Source organism: Amblyomma maculatum, chromosome 1 (assembly GCF_055883805.1).
Source record: "Amblyomma maculatum isolate TAMU_Amacu chromosome 1, ASM5588380v1, whole genome shotgun sequence".
NCBI classification, from domain to species: Eukaryota; Metazoa; Arthropoda; class Arachnida; order Ixodida; family Ixodidae; genus Amblyomma; species Amblyomma maculatum.
Window position 1 is genome coordinate 180,571,518 of NC_139344.1, and position 18,183 is coordinate 180,589,700.

General features: G+C 45.6%; 1 protein-coding gene across 6 annotated transcripts in view; it reads right to left on the bottom strand.

Moving 5' to 3' along the window:
• Positions 1 to 4,673: 4,673 nt before the first annotated feature.
• Positions 4,674 to 18,183, bottom strand: part of LOC146205030 (uncharacterized) — a 33,608-nt gene continuing 20,098 nt past the window's right edge. For 4 of the 6 annotated variants that reach the window (XM_084589709.1, XM_084589706.1, XM_084589707.1 and 1 more), the window contains 2 exons: positions 15,979 to 16,253; positions 13,783 to 14,667 (listed from right to left, as the gene is read on the bottom strand). In XM_084589709.1, the coding sequence (XP_084445835.1) occupies positions 16,002 to 16,253 (252 nt within the window). In that variant the 3' untranslated portion in view covers positions 13,783 to 14,667; positions 15,979 to 16,001. Of the gene's footprint in view, positions 5,491 to 13,782; positions 14,668 to 15,978; positions 16,254 to 18,183 lie in introns of those variants that run through there. The other 2 variants (XR_014704106.1, XR_014704105.1) reach the window with 2 other exon arrangements.

The following is an 18,183-nucleotide window of genomic DNA, read 5'->3' on the forward strand; positions in this document are numbered from 1 at the left end:
TGGCTGGCAGAGGAATTGAAACAGCACATAGATTTTACAACATACTAAGCACTACCACCAATTTGAGACAAGAGGGCAGTAGGATGATGTACTAGAGCTACAGGCCAGCACAAAAAAAGGACAGCCTTTTTAAAAGATGCGCTTACACTAAGGATACAGATGAACATTGCTGAATGTAGATCTGCATGCCATTGGTTCCCACTAATTGCGTACTGCAACAAATTGAAACCAAAACTCCTGCTCAGGCTCTTCTATCTCTTCTGGCAACAAAAAGTACAGAAAAGCAATCTTAAATAAAAAATTATTAAACAAAGTGATCCAGACTGACTAGAAATGACTACGAAGCAAGTCCCCAAATGCCAAGAAAATGCAAATGAAATACAACTATAACAGTATTACAAAATTCTGATCCCGACACTGCACAAAAGGCTAATCGAGCTTAAAGGACACGCTATGGAAGCACTATGGATTGAGATGGCCACCAAATTTGCGAAGCCACACAAGAATGTTATCCCTGATATAAGCCTTTGCTGAAAGTTTTATTTAACTGATGCTTATAAAGGCCAGGCTTTCAGGCACATCATTCAACTGGGTACATAGTATACTGATTTCAATCTCTGCAAACAACACTGTTACTCAGAAACGTGCAAAAATGGATTAAAGCAGCAGAAGCAGTTGTGGCAGTTAGGTCAACACTAAAAAAAAAAAAAAAAAAAAAAAAAAAAAAAAAAAAAAGCACAAAATTTGTACTGGTAAAATCGAAATACCTTTAAATCAAATTAGGAAAAAAATGACTTTTTTTTTTTTTTCCAAATTTATGCACCCCTGCACAATAAAGATGACTTTATCGCATACAAAGCAGTGTGCTGGCATATTCACATGAAGAAGCAGTTCATCTAAGACTACAAGATTCTTCTGAATATTTAATTATACTACAGTAGAACCCCGCTACAGTAAAATCGGATATAATAAAATGACACTGAAGTCCTAGTTCAACTTCCATAGACGACTGTATATTTCTCCCCCCTTATAGTAAAGGCATTTTTGGTAAAAATCAGTTATAGTAAAGTGCATCTGGCTGCGGCAAAGCTTCCCACGAAACACAATTACCACACACGCGCGCTACCTAGGATCGCGAGGTAATTTTCTCTTAAACGAAAAAAAAAAAAAAACACACACACCAAGTGTTTTTTTGTTTTTTTTTTTTTAATGGCTTTACCACCCGACTTGGCAGCACTCAGGAGAAGCCAGCTTTACGCAGGCCTGGAGCCATGCGGGAAAGCATGCAGTGCGTAGGGAAAAAAATGTTTAAAAATTAAAGTTGTCTCTAAACATGGAAAGGAGGCGGCACGGTCCGTTCAGAGAGTATAAGAGAGTAAAATGGCAGTGAGAAATAAGGAAGGGAAGAAACGACCAAAAATTCGCAGCACTGGGCAGTACGAAGCACAAGGCAGCGGTGGCAAGAAGTGGAGGAGCAGTGTGTGCGGTTTTGTAGCACTTGCCTGCCACGCACATTTCTCATCTATTGCCTCTTAAATGACAGAAACAGCAGAAGATGACGCTGCGTTCATGCAAGGCTTTGGTTTTCACATGAAATCCAACTTGATTGTATTCATAGCCACATTTCCCTCATGCTTAAGAGGTACTTCCACTTACAAAAATCTTAACAAAAAAGAAAATGGCATGAACATATTGATAAGAGAGCTTTGCAAGGTGTTTTAGAGTGTGTTTTTTTTCATTAAGCAACAAGGCGTGTTTAGTAAGTAGCCATTTAATTACCACACAGCATCTTTAGGACCATTTCATTGCCAACAACTGATGTAGTAAAGTCCTTGATATGGTAAAGATTTTTGCCAGTCCCAGTGACATTACTATACAGGGGTTCTACTGCATTTTGCCATAACATTAGAAAATAATTATGCCTATTATTCAACATGCAGACAGCAGCGTGCATCTGAACGCAATCCACTAACATTCTGCACTACCTCTGAACTGCTATGAGGACTTCAGCTGCGTCAGGCCATGAGTGTGCGCCTCCAAAAATTTAGGATTTCAATACAGATCCTGATTTGACACACAATTAATACAAAAATAAAAAGATCATCTTAAGACACATCTCTGGTTGCTACCAAAGCCTGTGCTCCCATTTCATACATAGCATTTAACGCAGCCAAGATTGCAGGACCTGTTTCCGCTCCTTGCCCGCATCGCAATGTAGTGCATCGAAAATAAATATAGTAATGAACTAAAAATCAAAGTGATTGTTGGTCGATATTGTAGTAGAATGATGCAAGTCTATTTTGCAAATAGACTGCTTTTTCTTCTAAAACAGAGCCACATAGTTTTCTGGTTTTCTCCGACTCCTCCTATATCATGTTTTCACAGCTGGGCCGGCTGAAGCTCACAGCTGGACCCCGATCTCCTGTCTAGACAATGATGCTAATCGTTAATGGGCACGCTCCAACCTTGTAACAGCAGCTTTTAAACACATTGTGCAGGTGCATTTCTGTCGACGTCTGTGCAAAACCAAGTTACCTGCAAATGTTTTGACCACCAGAAAGCATGGCTCTGAAACACCATAAACCCTGTTACCATGGCTCAATAATAGGGAGGAGGAGAGCAGCAAAACATGCATGTGCGTGTATGCACGCACACACACAAACTGGATTTTGAGCACACTTATGTGAACTATTCTTCTCTTTTCTTTCAAGAACCCATTGCAGTCATCCAAATCAGCTATACATGTGAAACAATACAGATAAATCTGATAGCGCTGAAGTGCATTTAATTAGGGCTGGTTGTGGCCCTAGCATGCATATGAATACTATGATATCTAATACCACAGTGTTCAACATGATAAGGGATTCAGCATGTTGCTCTTGAAAAGCAAGAATCACCTCTGTAACTGATTTGGCAAGCTTCTTATTGTATTACAATATTAATGGGCCCCTGAACCTTTTCTAGTAAAAAATATTTCGTAGCTTTAGCCACGGCAAGGCAAAATAAGTACCAGAATCTAACTACTGCATACAAAAGAAAAGCCACTAAGCCAATTCTAATCCTATAACCCCTCAAAGAAGGTCCTTTAGTCAATGATGTCTACCAGTTTTTGTGATTAATCAGGTCAGTCCATTGCAAATCCTCTTTCACCTGCCACACCCTGCATTGTCAAATTGTCAAGCTAGAAGGTGCAAGGGGATTGACGCCACTGGCTGGAAAGCCTTCTTCGAGGGGTATACTATTTTGTCCTCGAGTTGTATTCAACTACAGATGGTTTCTCCTCTTGTGTTCCAAGTGGCTGTCGAACCCGGATATATCGAACCTGGATATATCGAATTTTGGTTATATCGAACTCACGGAATATCCCCTTGAAAATCCCATGTAAAAGTATAGGAAAGCCGTGTCACATATCGAACTCAATTTCACCTGTCATTCGATATATCGAACTCCGCACCACGCACTGGAAAGTGTGCCTTTCCCAAAGACATCGCATCATCCTCGGCCGTTTGCCGCGTGACGTTTTCAAGCAATGCGCGGAAGTAATGAGAGGGGTCAGTTCGGCTAGGGCAGCGCCGCGCCCATTCCCTAAAGGCGCGCGCATTTGCAGTTATCGTTTCCCGAGTGCCAGCACGTGACATTTGAAAGCCATGTGCGTGAATGAACCAGAGAGAACAGGTGAGAATGAGAGGGGAAAAGCGCGACAGAGCAAAGCGCAACGGTGTGCCCATTCTTTTGCCAAGTTATCTCTCTCCTTCCTTTTTCCCGGCCTTCGTTCGCAGTAGCACGCGCTACGCATGCGCCAAGCCAGCTCAGCCCGTTTTCAGACAGAACGTCAGACGCTTTCTCCAGCGTACGCGTGTTGCGAACCCTCTGCCCGCGGCGGCTGACGGCGCCTGCGGAAATTAAGAAGCGGCAGATTTCTTTTTTTTTTTCTTTTTGTGAGAGTCGTCTATTTTTATCGTTGTGCTTTACGCGCGGCGTAGCGTAAGATATAGCGTTACGAAGCGGCTTTTTTTTTTTTTTTTTTGCGGGAGTCGTTAATCCTTGCATGTATGAATCAACGAAAGCACGCGGTCAGCTGCGATCATGACACCGACTTTTAGCATTTATCGCTTCAAACAGAATTTGCAGCTACTGTATCACGCTTTCCAATGATTTTGTGGCAGTGGACTAAGCCCGCCCTAAGCGCGGCATGATAAATCGAACCAGGCTTGTGCAATCAAGCCATCACGGGCAATCTGCCAAGTTCGCTCCCCGCCACCGCAGGAGTTATCAAAAGATAAACACGCCACAACGTTATCGCTGCGCAGCATCTTGGCACGCTGCCAAGAAATGTGCTGTGGATGAGACGACCGAAACAGAGTGTGCCATGCAAGCGAAAACGCTCGCGATTTCCGCAGTGGCGACACAGAAACATTGTTTTGAGCTGCCGCGGTGGCTGGAACAGCAGAGGGACGCAGTTCCAACAAGTTGGAAATTTTTTTCTCTGTCGCTGAGGTCGCTTAATCGCTTGCATGTGAGCGAGCTGGCCTAAACGCTTTTTTTTTCCCCAAATTCTCGAGTGCAAAAGTGGAGGGTGGGTTCATTATGGGAGTGAGTTGATTACGCGACAAATACGGTATCGTTTTTTCGCATCGTAAGTGCCGTATTTCTGTATATCGAATTATCGGTACTATATCGAACTATTTCGCGATCCCCTTCGAGTTCGATATACCCGCGTTCGACTGTATTTCACAAGCAACCTATTTGTCTCTCTTTTTTTTTTTAAAAGCTAGATACTAACCTACATTAAAAGTCTACATTTCGCACAGTTTGTAGGCTATGCCAGATAATAATCTTCACCTTCCGCCTGAAAGCAGCGAATCACAAAAGCAAACCATAGACTAAGTTACCAAAAATAAGGTAGCAGTATGTGGTATCTAGGGTTTAACGGATTAATTTTGACCAGTTAATGATCTTTAGTGTGCACAGAATCATATAGCAATTGAACAGCAAATTTGAAGTGGTGCTATAATACTTGCACTTGTTAAAGAGAGAGTGCCTCATGTCATAAGGGCTGTGACATCCGAAAGAAACCAACAAATGAACACTGTGAGAAAAAAAAAAATACACACACGTTTCACTGAAATGCAAGAGGACTAGAAATCAAAGCTAATACAACTGTACTCAATGTTGAAAAACAAATGACAAAGTAAGAGTACTGGCACAATTTCAAAACTGAAGAATCTCACTCCACTAAGAGAGAGAGAACATGGTCTTTGAGTGCCATGTGACAACCAGAGAAAGCAAGAATGAAAGCAAAGAGAACTTCCTGTGTATTTATGACAAATAGTACTGTATAATGCAGCCTATCATTTTTCTTTTTTACAAAACTGGTCATCCAAAATTGAGGGGGGTGGTAAGGTTGGCTATATGAAGAGCTCACCATTTGTAGTGTCTAGAAGGATTGGCTGAGCCAAGGTTATGCACGCTTCATATCGGTGCCCGTTTCTGCGATTATAAATCAAGGTAATGTGGAAAATATATTTTTCAGAAAACTTAAGCTTCGCCTTTGAAAGTATAACACAACAGTGTTAATGGCCTTCATTTCTGCACTCCTCTTAGCGGACCCTTGTTCGCATACATGCACTTTGCTACTTGCTTAATCACTATATTTCCTTCTATTTGTGCATCTACTATTTCATCAGCATACAGCTATAAGCTACTACATTATGTGCAAGATCATCTGACATAGACATAAAGTCCAATTTACCTAATCAGTACAAGCATGCCTGTGTGGACTAGGGTAGAATGTTTAACATCCAAGGGTCCCAGGTTCCATTCCCATCCAACAGGAGCTACTAAGTTGGCACCGCCTAGTGGATGTCATGTGGTCCCGCGACTTCACACAACCCGTCGACCAATTAGGCCCAGCAACGATGCCTGCCAACTCACAATGTCAACTATGTGGCCAGACTTTCTACAGAACTTCCTGTCATAGTAAACAGTGTTACACAGACAGAGCTAAAACGTCACCATTTCATTTCATTTATTCAATTTTTTAGGCACTATAATATTACCAGTTGAAAGGAGACTACTCTAGGTCTTGACCTTGCCTATGCAATGGTCTTCTGCTTAGCATTAGCTGCCTGCTTCTGATTCCTTCTCTGATACTTCTTATATCTCCTCAAAATTTCATATATACTCTACATGTATTACTTCGTTCAACTTCGCCATGCTCTTTGCTAAGTCATTATTAGTCATTTTCATTTTTACTGAGTCGTTTGTAGTCACTAGTCATTATCAATGCTGGAAAGTCTTTTTTTAATGTGAGAGCGTTAAAGGCCCTGTCTCGCAAAAAATCCAGCGTTAGCATTGTCTGTGTTGGCGTCACAGGTGAAAATTCATGGGCATGCCTCTAGCAGGTGGTAGTGAGCAGGTGACGTGACTGGGATCTAACTTGTCAGCAGGTTGCGTGACATCAAGAGACCCTATGACATGGCTGAGTTTGCATGAGACGGAAATCGAACCTGGAACCCTTGGATCTTTAGACAGGCATGCTACCCCTAAGCCACGCATTTCTTTTTTTAATTTAGAGCAAGGGCTATGAGTTGAAGAAGCTGACTTATGCACCATAATATACTGAAACCATGTTTGCGACCTGCCCGTAGACTTCGAAGATTTTATAAAATACTCCCCTCCAAAGAAAATGCAGAGGCCTTTCAAGGTGGCATTCTCTCAGATTAAGAGGGAATCATGAACATAAACGATGACATCTTAATGTATGGCCAAAGCATTGAAAAGCATGACAGCCAACTCTGCCTCATGCTAAGGGCACTGCAAGAGGCTAGACTAACATTGCAGACAAGGAACTGCATTATAAGTGAAAACAGGTGCAAGATACTACAGAAACAAAGCTTCAGAGCCAGGTATCACAGTAGACTCTAACAAGATACAGTTAATCAAGAACCATGACATTCAAAAACAATCCTTTGCAAAGTCTGAAGCATCCTAAGAATCATAAACCATTGCAGCCATTTCATCCCACACTGACTCAAATTACCAAACAACTCATTAAACTTGTGCAAAGGATATGTTTCAGCGTACCACTGAACATAAGACAAACAACGCTGACATTTTTTTATCTCAGAGTTCCCAAACTTTACAGCAGCGAGTGAAACCAAGTACCACAGAGTGACCTTTGTGGCTCCAGGCTAATGATTTATCAAGAATACCAAGATAATGTTGAAAATGCCAACAGATACGAGCCTTGGCAGAAAAGATGATGCAGTGCTGACGCACAAAAGAAAAAGGTTTCTAAGAAGCCTATCACCCTAGTATAAAACTGAACTCAGACAGAGGAATTACACTCAAATAAATGCTCTCCTCAAGCTGTTAAGCATAGTGTGGCAGTAGAACACTTTAGAGAATGTTGCTGGAGGTAGTTTCACAACTTGATGTACATCACAAACTGCTTGACCCTCTTTTGCTTCCTTGGTTTCAAGTCCGTTGGTGCTAAGATGTGTAGGCGTGCCCCTTCTACTGCGAGCTGCGCTGGAATGAGCTCCAGTTGTGCTCTCTTGTGAGTTGAACATGCTTGTTTAATATAATTGTTGACTACATTCTCAATTATTCTCAATAGAGCGCTTTATTTTATCTTAGAAGTGAGTTAAATAGATGACATATTTATTCCACCAGTGTACTTTCTGTTCTGCTTTTACCTTTCCACATTTTAAAAAATATTTTATTCCGCATAATAAGTGCACCGCTAAGCTTTTCATATTAAAAAAAAAAAAAAAAGTGTACTCACTGCACGAGTAAATGCAGTATTCTGCAGAAAAAAAAAAATACCAGAGGTTGCATTCAGAGTGCTGCGCTTCCACAGCTTAACCCACATTTTGGCCTTCTGTCCTGTATTGGCAAGAGAAGAGATAGAAAAGCGGATGGACTGCATGAAAAGGGAGCATGAGGGTGTTTGGTTTCAATTTTTGTTCTCTTTCTGAATGCACATGACTCTAATGTTTCCCAAAGACAAGAACGGCCACCTAATCTACGCACTAGTTTACCTAAATGCTAAAATGTGTTTAGGGGCCCATTAAGTATCACCTCTGCACAACAGTACCTAAAAAAATGCTTCATTAAAGCTTCAGTATGCTTATAGCAAGCACTTAAACTTCCCTGATGATTATTAACATGTGATGCAATTGAGAAAAAAAAAAGAGAGAAAAAAAGAGTGACGATGCTTGTCACTCCCCAAGCATTTTCCCTCATTTCCTCCTTTGAAAATATGCGGCATCAGCCCCTATGCTTTGTGTAGTTTTACATTTCACATTTACGTTTCTTGGTTATAGGAAGCCACTGCCATGCCCCTTGCTCAATATTGTCACGTCTCGGTAGAAGACCAAGGAGAACCTAGCGATAGATGGTTTGAATGGTCGACCAGAACAAGTCTTGTGTTCAAGCTTCTTTCACTTCCAGGCTCGCGCTTGTCGTCATCTTTTGCGTCGTCTTCTATGCGGCATTTGCCCCCCTCCTTAGGAAGCATCGTCCCGATGAGAACAAAAGGAAGTAGGAGGTTGAGGTCAGACTGAGTGGTATGGCTTCATACGCACGACGTGGACGACGTCAGCTTGGTGCTGGCGTCGCTTTGATGTCGACACCCCGTCTGGCATCACCTCATAAGTGACGTCGGTTAAACGTCGCTGAACAACATAGGGTCCAAAGTATCGTCGCAATAGTTTTTCGGAGAGTCCACGGCGGCGAATAGGTGTCCAGACCCACACTTTGTCGCCAGGTTCGTACATTACATGCCGGTGTCTCTGATTGTAGCGTTGTGCATCGTGCTCCTGCTGATTTTGGATCCGCACACGAGCTAGTTGGCGAGCTTCCTCTGCACGCTGAGCGAATTCCTCGGCGTCCTGGTCGAGATCATCGGTGTCGGCATTCGGGAGCAACATTGCATCCAACATAGTTGTTACTGGTCGCCCGTGAAGGAGGCTGAATGGTGTCATGCGAGTGGTGTCTTGGCGGGCCGTATTGTAGGCGAACGTAACGTAGGGAAGTATTTCGTCCCAATTCTTGTGGTTTACGTCGACGTACATGCAAAGCATGTCTGCGAGGGTCTTATTGAGGCGTTCCGTCAACCCATTGGTTTGAGGGTGATAGGCAGTACTTTTACGGTGACTGGTACCACTGAGGCGAAGAACGATTTCCAAAAGTTCGGCCGTAAATGTAGTTCCTCGGTCAGTTATAATAAGTACCGGAGCGCCATGCCTCAGGACAATGTTCTCAACGAAGAACCTAGCTGCTTCGGCGGCGGTACCCCTTGGCAGAGCCTTGGTCTCCGCGTAGCGGGTCAGATAATCAGTGGCGACAATTATCCATTTATTCCCGGCTGTAGACGTCGGAAATGGTCCCAGGAGGTCCATGCCAATTTGCTTAAAAGGTGTCGCTGGCACTTGAAGAGGGTGGAGTAGGCCAGCTGGTTTTACAGGGGGTGATTTACGGCGCTGGCAGTCAATGCACGTACGTACATAGCGTTTCACTGTCGCCGGCAGTTTTGGCCAGTAGTATCCGTGCTGTACTCTAGCCAACGTGCGGGTGTAGCCTAGGTGACCGGCGGTTGGCTCGTCGTGGCACGCTTGCAAAACTTCAGTGCGGAGAACCGATGGGACGACGAGCAGAAGACTGTTTCCCCCAGGACGGAAGTTCTTCTTGTAAAGGACGTTGTTGCGAATAAAAAATGAAGAGATTACTCGGGCGAAAATCTTCGGCACAACCGTAGTTCGCTTCTCCAAGAAATCAATAAGAGGGAGCAATTCCTGATCCTCTCGCTGCTGTTGGGAAAGCGTTGCGTCATCTATGACACCTAAAAACGCAGTGTCTTCATCGGTCATAGTGGAAGGTTCGACCGGCGCTCGCGAAAGGCAATCTGCATCTGTGTGCTTCTTTCCAGATTTGTAAATAACTGCCATGTCAAATTCTTGCAATCGAAGGCTCCAACGCGCGAGTCTCCCTGAAGGGTCCTTTAAGTTCGTCAGCCAACAGAGAGAGTGATGGTCGCTGACGACTTGAAAGGGGCGAGCGTACAAATAAGGGCGGAATTTCATAACCGCCCATACCACTGCAAGACATTCTTTTTCGGTTGCCGAGTAGTTCGCTTCTGCTTTAGATAGGGTCCTGCTGGCGTAAGCAATTACCTTTTCCACACCATCCTGGCGCTGCACTAACACAGCACCTAAGCCCACGTTGCTGGCATCCGTATGAAGCAGTGTAGGGGCGTCGTCATCAAAGTGCGCCAGGACAGGTGGTGTCTGTAGACGCCTCCTCAGCTCATTGAAAGCTTGTTGCTGTTCTTCACCCCAGCGAAAGACAGCGTTGTCACGAGTCAGTGAAGTTAATGGCCAGGCTATTCGTGAGAAGCCAGCAATAAACCGACGGTAATAGGCGCAAAGACCCAAGAAGCGCCGCAATGTCTTTTTGTCCGTAGGTGTTGGGAACTTGGCGACTGCGGAGAGCTTTTCAGGATCCGGCCGAACACCTTCTTGGCTGACGACGTGGCCTAAGAACTGCAGCTCCTCGTAACCGAAGTGGCACTTCTCGGGTTTTAATGTGAGGCCCGCAGATTGTATGGCCTGAAACACAGCTAGCAAACGGTGTAGATGCTCTTCAAATGTAGCCGAAAACACTATCACGTCGTCAAGATACACCAAGCATGTTTGCCACTTAAGTCCCGAAAGCACAGTGTCCATCAGTCTCTGAAATGTTGCTGGCGCCGAGCATAAACCGAACGGAAGGACTTTAAACTCATACAATCCGTCGGGAGTGATGAATGCTGTCTTCTCCCGATCCCTCTCATCCACTTCGATTTGCCAATATCCACTTTTCAAGTCCATCGACGAGAAGTAACGTGCATTTCGTAGGCGATCCAAGGAGTCGTCGATGCGAGGGAGAGGGTACACGTCTTTTTTGGTCACTTGGTTGAGCTTGCGATAGTCTATGCAAAATCGTAAGCTGCCGTCTTTCTTTTTAACAAGTACCACGGGGGAAGCCCAGGGACTCTGTGACGGCTGGATAACGTCGTCTCTAAGCATTTCGGCCACTTGGCGCTGAATGGCTTCACGTTCTTTCGGAGCCACACGGTAAGGATTTTGTCGAATCGGGCGAATCGAGTCATCCGTGATAATTCGATGTTTTGTCAAAGGCGTTTGGCCGATCCGCGATTCTGAAGCAAAACAGTCTCGAAATTGATCTATGAGATCCAAAAGGCGGTCCCGCTCTGAAGAAGACAGATTTGGGCTCACATCAACGATGGTTACGGGTGTCTTGCACACTGATCCTCTCTGTTGCAGTAAGCAACAGTGCTGCGCATTTGGGAGGCTGTCGAAAAAGGCCACAGTTGTGCCTTTCGGAATTTGCTGACGCTCGTCGCTGAAGTTTGTCAGCAGCAGTTCGGTATGCCCATTGGTCAAGTTGACCAGCCCTCGAGCTATAGAAACGGCTCGGCTGAGTACCAGGGTAACTGCCCGTTCGGCGACGCCATCGCCTGTATGCGCCACGTCGCATTTCACTTCAACAAGAGAACATGATCTCGGAGGTAATGTCACCGTCTCATTGGCGACGCGTAAGGGCAATAGTGGTACTTGCGCATAACCAAGGTCTTCATGGTTATTGGTGAATGCAACGATGCTGTCACGGATGCTGATTACAGCCCCATGAAGACGCAGAAAGTCCATGCCCAAGATGAGGTCTTTGCAGCAGTCAGGGAGAATAACGAAGCTGCCAACAAACACCGCGTTTCCTATTCCTATCCGGGCAGTGCATTTCCCTGTCGGTGCCAGTAGCTGACCCCCAGCACTTCTTATTACTGGCCCAGTCCATTCAGTTTTTACTTTGCGCAGGGTGTCGGCCAGTTTCTGGCTAATAATTGAAAAATCTGCCCCGGTATCCACCAGAGCATGTACCGCCAGCCCATCAATGGAAACGGCGAGGTCAGCGCTAACAAAATTATCTGGGTTGATCGTCCCTTTCGGCATTTGCGGCGGAAGCACGGCAAGGTCGGCGCTGTCAGCTTCGTCGTCATGGCTGATCATCTGGTACGGCATTTTCGGCGGTAGTGCGGAAATGTCAATGTTAGCGGCGGCGTCAGAAGCCCGGGTTGTCGGCAATTGCGGCGGTGGTGAGGGTTTCGACACTTTTAGACTGGTTGCAACCTCCCCTCGCGAGGTTGCAGCTCTTAGTTTCCCCGGTGAGGGCTAGGAGACCGCCATCCGCTAACGCCATTAGTGTTGCGACGCGTCGGCGAATAACGCTGTGGCGATGGGGAGGAGCGGCGGCGGAAGCCCGGGGATTCGGTTTCCCTGCTGACCGGAGGGACGTCGTCGATTTGGGCAGAATCAGTGTCGAAGCGGCGGCGAGCAGAAGCAAGCGGAAAGGACTGCCCCTCTTCGCGGTGGCGGCAGTACCGATACACATGGCCAGGTTGTCCGCAGTAAAAACAAAGTGGTCGGCTGTCATAACTGCGCCACCTGTCAGTTCGGCGCAGTTGAGAGCGCCTGGGAGGCGCCCACTGAGGCCCCTGGAGGAACCGAATCTCCTGGCGGTTCGGTGAGCTCGGTGGGGCGTGGTCTGGAGGTGGGCGACGAAGGACCGCAGCATAGCTCTCGGGCTGCGGCTCGAGGTAAGCTGCAGGAATGTTGGCCGTGCAGGTGATCGGTTTTGGAGCGTGGTATGGGTCGGAAAGGGGTGCCGCGTTGTCGACTGAATGAGACTCGTTGCATGGTGTAGACGGTGATAGGGCGTATCGAATTTCATTCCTCACTGTTTCCATGAGGGCCCCTGACGACTGAGCCTTCGTAGTCGTAATTCGCTGCAGCTCCTCAAGGACAATGCCTCTAATGATGTCTCGAAGAGTGGTCGTATCTGTTGCAGTCAGCGCCGCCGCAGTCGTCGGGGCACAGTTGACCGGTCGGTTGTACTGGCGGCACCGGTCTTGGAGGGCTCGTTCGATAGCCGTGGCGTCCTTAACGAACTCACTCACGGTTTTAGGGGGGTTGCGGACCAAGCCGGCAAACACCTGTTCTTTGACGCCATGCATGAGATGCCGTAGCTTCTTTGGTTCACTCATATCAGGGTCGGCACGGCGAAAAAGGCGAGCCATGTCTTCCGCAAACATAGCCACGCTCTCATTTGGCTTCTGGATGCGCACTTCAAGCAGGCGCAGCGCATTGTCCCGTCGGTCAGTTCTCGCGAAAGTGTCGACCAGCTGGCAGCGGAAGTCATCCCATGTGGATAAGCTGGCCTCATGGTTTTCAAACCACGTTCTAGCATTATCCTGAAGGGCAAAATAAACATTACAAAGCTTCTGGTCTGCGCTCCACTGGTTGATCTTTGACACTCGCTCAAACTGGTCGAGCCAGTCTTCCACATCTTCAAACGCTTCCCCGCGAAAGCACTCTGGCACCTTGGTGTTCTGTAGAGTCACCGGTGTAGGATTGGTATGTGCCATGGCTTGAGAGGTCTTAGGAACTTGGGCGTTTGAGGAGTCGTTCGGCAGATGACTGTACTCCGGCGCTAGGCCTAGAAGGCGGCGGCTAGCACGATGGACAGGCGTGTCGATGTTTGGGATCCGCTGTGGACTGCCGGAAGGAGTCCTATGCATACCCCAGCGCGCTCCACCAGTGTCACGTCTCGGTAGAAGACCAAGGAGAACCTAGCGATAGATGGTTTGAATGGTCGACCAGAACAAGTCTTGTGTTCAAGCTTCTTTCACTTCCAGGCTCGCGCTTGTCGTCATCTTTTGCGTCGTCTTCTATGCGGCAATATTATGCAGTTGAAGTCTGAAGCATTAGGTATTACTGCATAAGGCACAAGGGCTGTGAAATCTCGGTGGACCATTTTGTTAGCTGCTTTGCCTGAGCATCACTTACTTTTACAGTCACAACTGCATCTGGCACTCTTCGAAGGAACGCATGGTTTGTCTACACAGCTTGACACAGCTCACGCCAGAGGCAGGCAAAGAGCATAGACAATCGTATCAGTGAGCAGGAGAGAGAAACACCAGGTAAGGTAAGCAGGAGAGGAGACGTGGTAAAAAGAAAGGGGCATTAACACGTGGGAGAATCTTTTGAGGGAGGAGTGTGTACATGTCACCAACAGCATCATGTCGTTGGACGCTATGGCAGGTCTAGCACGGCGATGCTAGTACCCTTAGCAGGGTGGAGGAGCTTTTGCTCAACCGCCTCCACGTGGAGTTGTGTTGGCTGGGTAAACAAAGGAATAAGATATAGGCTAACTGAACACAGCTGTAGTTGCAGTGAGGTGTGCTAGGATGGTGCTCCTTCCCCTTCCGTCGTGAGTGTGCGGCAGGGGCTTCTGTCGGTCGATTATGTTGCCAACTTCCTCTCTCGAAGCCCCGTGTGAATCCCACTGAAGAGAGATTGGGTGCAGCGAAGCATAGGTGAGGGGGAAGCAGAGCCAAAGCTATGGGGGCAAGAGGAGAGTATGCAGCCCTGCACACAAACCTCTTGCTACCCTTTTTTTTTTGGGGTACTTGGGTAGGGTGCACGCTCACCCGCTATCATGCGGCGACCCTGTGCACTCAGCCCATGACTTGCACAACCTTTGTCAACATCAGGTGGGATGCATGGTCGCAAGATGCCGCCAAAACTCCAAAACTCGTCTCGGACACTGCATGTAGGTGGGAGACAAAATCTCATACATATGCGGCAGGTTGAACACAAAGAATATGCTTCAGATACTTATGCACTGCCCAAAAATATCTGCACGTCGGTACTCACACATTTCACAAACAAAATCTGCTGTTTACATCATACTGTGGAATGCAAGAACCTTAGAGGCAACAGTATCACCTGTTTGCACAGGTGATGCTTTGAACTTGATTCATAGCATAGTACAAGGCTCGTCGCTCTGCCAAAACCACACGGTGCACATCTGCGTAGGGATTAGACTTGATGGGCACAGTACCAGTCTTGCAGTGGGTAGGCCTTGCAATATACCAAAGATGCTCTATGAATGTTTGAAATTCATCAGGCCATTGCTCACATGTCACAAGTCAAACTGGGGCAAGTCACAATAGTACAGCCACAGTTACTAATACTTATCAGTTCACAGAACTCTCTGCTGAAACACAGCTTGCTGCATGAAAACAAAACAAAGAAAGCAGGCTACAGAGCACAATGCTTAACAATTGTGGCACACTTTATGCAACTGTGACTGATGTCATTTTACATTTGCCAGTTTTGCACAAGACAGCTCTGCAAGCTGACAACCAGAATTGCAGCACATGCAAAAAGGACAGCTATAGCAGACGGTGACCAGCTCTGTGAGCACACGTATAATTTCACTTATTTCATAACCACAATCTGTCATATACTGTGGAACAGATGATGGATAAGCGATGCTAGACCACTAAGTACAAAGGGGTGGCAGAGGTATGCCACACGCGTCCACCATAACAGACCATACTTGTACGTTAGTGTCATCACTGCACAGATACCTGCCCTTTTCATGTTCTGTTTATGCATTTGCAAAATGCCACTGGCTCAGCCTCTTTAACAAAACACACCAAGTTCACATCAAGCCAGACTCCAATTTGGTGACCAGTGCTTCTCTGGACGCATTAGATTGACTGTGACAGCAGTAACAGCTCTTGTTTACAGGACCAACTAGAAGGCTTCAGCTCAAAGCCAGCACTTTGCTCTATGAAAGCCTGTAAAAGCCAGTTTTATCACTAAACATCTATTGATGCACACAACTAATTGACATCAAGGACGCATTTTCTCTTATGGCATTCTGCCGTCCAAGGGAGAGCTGGGCATGTGCTAAAAGTGATGTTCTTAAAAAAAAAAAAAATGATGACATGTGGCCCACGGTTTATGAACACTACTCAAGACAAGCACTTGCAAGTACACATATTCAATTTCTTTGATAACGGTTTGTGACCCTAAGTTCTTTTCTGAGAGAAATGGGCAAAGTTACCAAAGGTGAGGAGCAGCCATGGCTCATGACGCAGACTGAGCAAAGCCCACGATGTCTCCTAGGGTAAGTGCAGAGGAAAGGTTGGATGTTTGTTCTGCGGAACCTGCTGCTGTAGCACCATTGTGGGACTGTGCCTCCGAAGCACTGTGGTCTGAAAGGTGGGCCTTGTAATTGTCTTCACGCACAGTTCGGAATGAGCACAGAGGGCACGCAAACAGCAAGCTGTCACTCTGACCCGGGTGCTTGCGATGCAGGTGGCTCTTGTATGTACTGGACTGCACACAGAAGAAAAAAAAATAGTCTGTGAAATTTGAGCAATTTCACAGTGCAAGCACCAATCTATTTTATGTTGACATGTCAAACTAAGAAGAAATTCTAACATTGTTTGTCACACCAAGAAAGCAAGTCTTTGCCATGTCGAAAGATGAGATCCATGAATTTACACGACTTGACAGCTAATGATAACATGACGGGTAGTGCTCTTATTCAGACTTCGAACAAGAAGAAATGGCCAAATTATCCTAGTTGTAAAACCCCTTCCAGCGAAGAAGAAAAAGAAAAAACAAGTATTCAGTGAAGCCATGTAAGAAGGCTCTATCGCATAAGCAACAAAAGGCCCGTGAAGAGCATGTAGTTTTGGTGCACTGGAAGATCACAGCCTAATGACAGGGAAGTGCAAGATTCTGCCTTTCAGATACTTTTCGTAAATCCACTGTGGTGGCAATATTTCATGTTTTTAACACACAAAGGGAGTCCAGAAACAGAGTGTCCATATTCCGAGCATCTACGGCATATCAGAGCATTGGGAGGTTTACATTTGTATGAGGTGCAGTGGAAAAGGAGGTGTCAGGGGATGAGGGTTACCCCCACACAAGGGGTAGACGTTTTTGCAATGTGCTGGGTACATTTTGCTTAACCTTCTGAGGTCACTTTATTTCAATAAAACCTCATTCCTTACGTAACACCTCGGGTAAAAAAGGGGCCTTCAAGGTAATAAAAGTGAACTAAATAGCGAGACTGCTTCTAAAACGGAAAAGTGTTCCACAGCAGGGCAAAGCAGGGTTCAGACAGGTGACGAATGTGCCGTTGATAGCTACCATATGTGTGGGTTAACCGCAAAGCTTTGAAAGCAAAACTAAGTGGCCAGGGCATTTTTCAACCTACTGTCTTGATGCCTCCTGCTACATCACCAGTGTGTGGGTTGCAATGCACCATGCAACAAGCAGGACTTTGAAGTGAAAAAGCTCTACTTCATGACCAAAGTTGCAAAAGCCGAATTTTCTTCCAAAGCTTGACATCATAAAGTACACGGGCACCTTGCTTTTCACTTTCCACTGTCATCAAAATGTGGCCGCCGGGATTTCATCCCACGTCTTTAGTGTTCAGCAATTGAGCGTCCTTGAGCCACCATGGCAGGGCACCACAGAAGAAAGGGTTCCTAACACATAGTGTGCATTTATGCCTCACATAGACATATCAATGTGTGGACACAGTATGTCTCATAATATACATTGGCATATCTTTTCGAAAGGGATGGTAAGTGCCAGATGACACGCACGGCAGCAGTGAGGACGAACATGAGCATAGCATACAGAACAAAAAGAATTGATGTATCTCATGCACTCTTGCCCTCTCATACTCATCCAAGTAGTTTCTAATATAAGAAATGCACTACTAATGATGAAACTAATGACAGGCTTCTTAAGAAAATTTGCATTTTGTAGCAGACAAGCTTGTTTTTTTGTAAAAAAAAAAAAATGCATTAAATTTTGCTTTTCAAGCATATAAAAAGTAGAGTGGTAGCAAAAAGTTTAGCTTCTGGAGCTAGCAAGTTCAAAACTTCACTGGGATAGTAATAAAAAAAAATTCACACATTCTATATCCAAGCTTTGTCTTTAATCCTTTTTCATCCTAAAAATAACGCAGTTGATCAATGATATTCATGTGACATATATGCGAATGTTATTGCTAAGGGTGTGCAAATATTCAAAATTCCGTATTACATATTGAATATGTTTGTTATTCGATTTATTCGACAAATTACTCAGCTTAGTTTAGAACAGCAGGAAAATCTGCAATTTTCGCATATGCACTCGACACCTGGAAAGCAAATCAAGTGCTACCACTCAGGTCGAGCTGCAGATTCTGTTCAGGAGCTGTTTGAAATTTTGAGCATTTCATTACTCCTATTTTATGTTACACTGT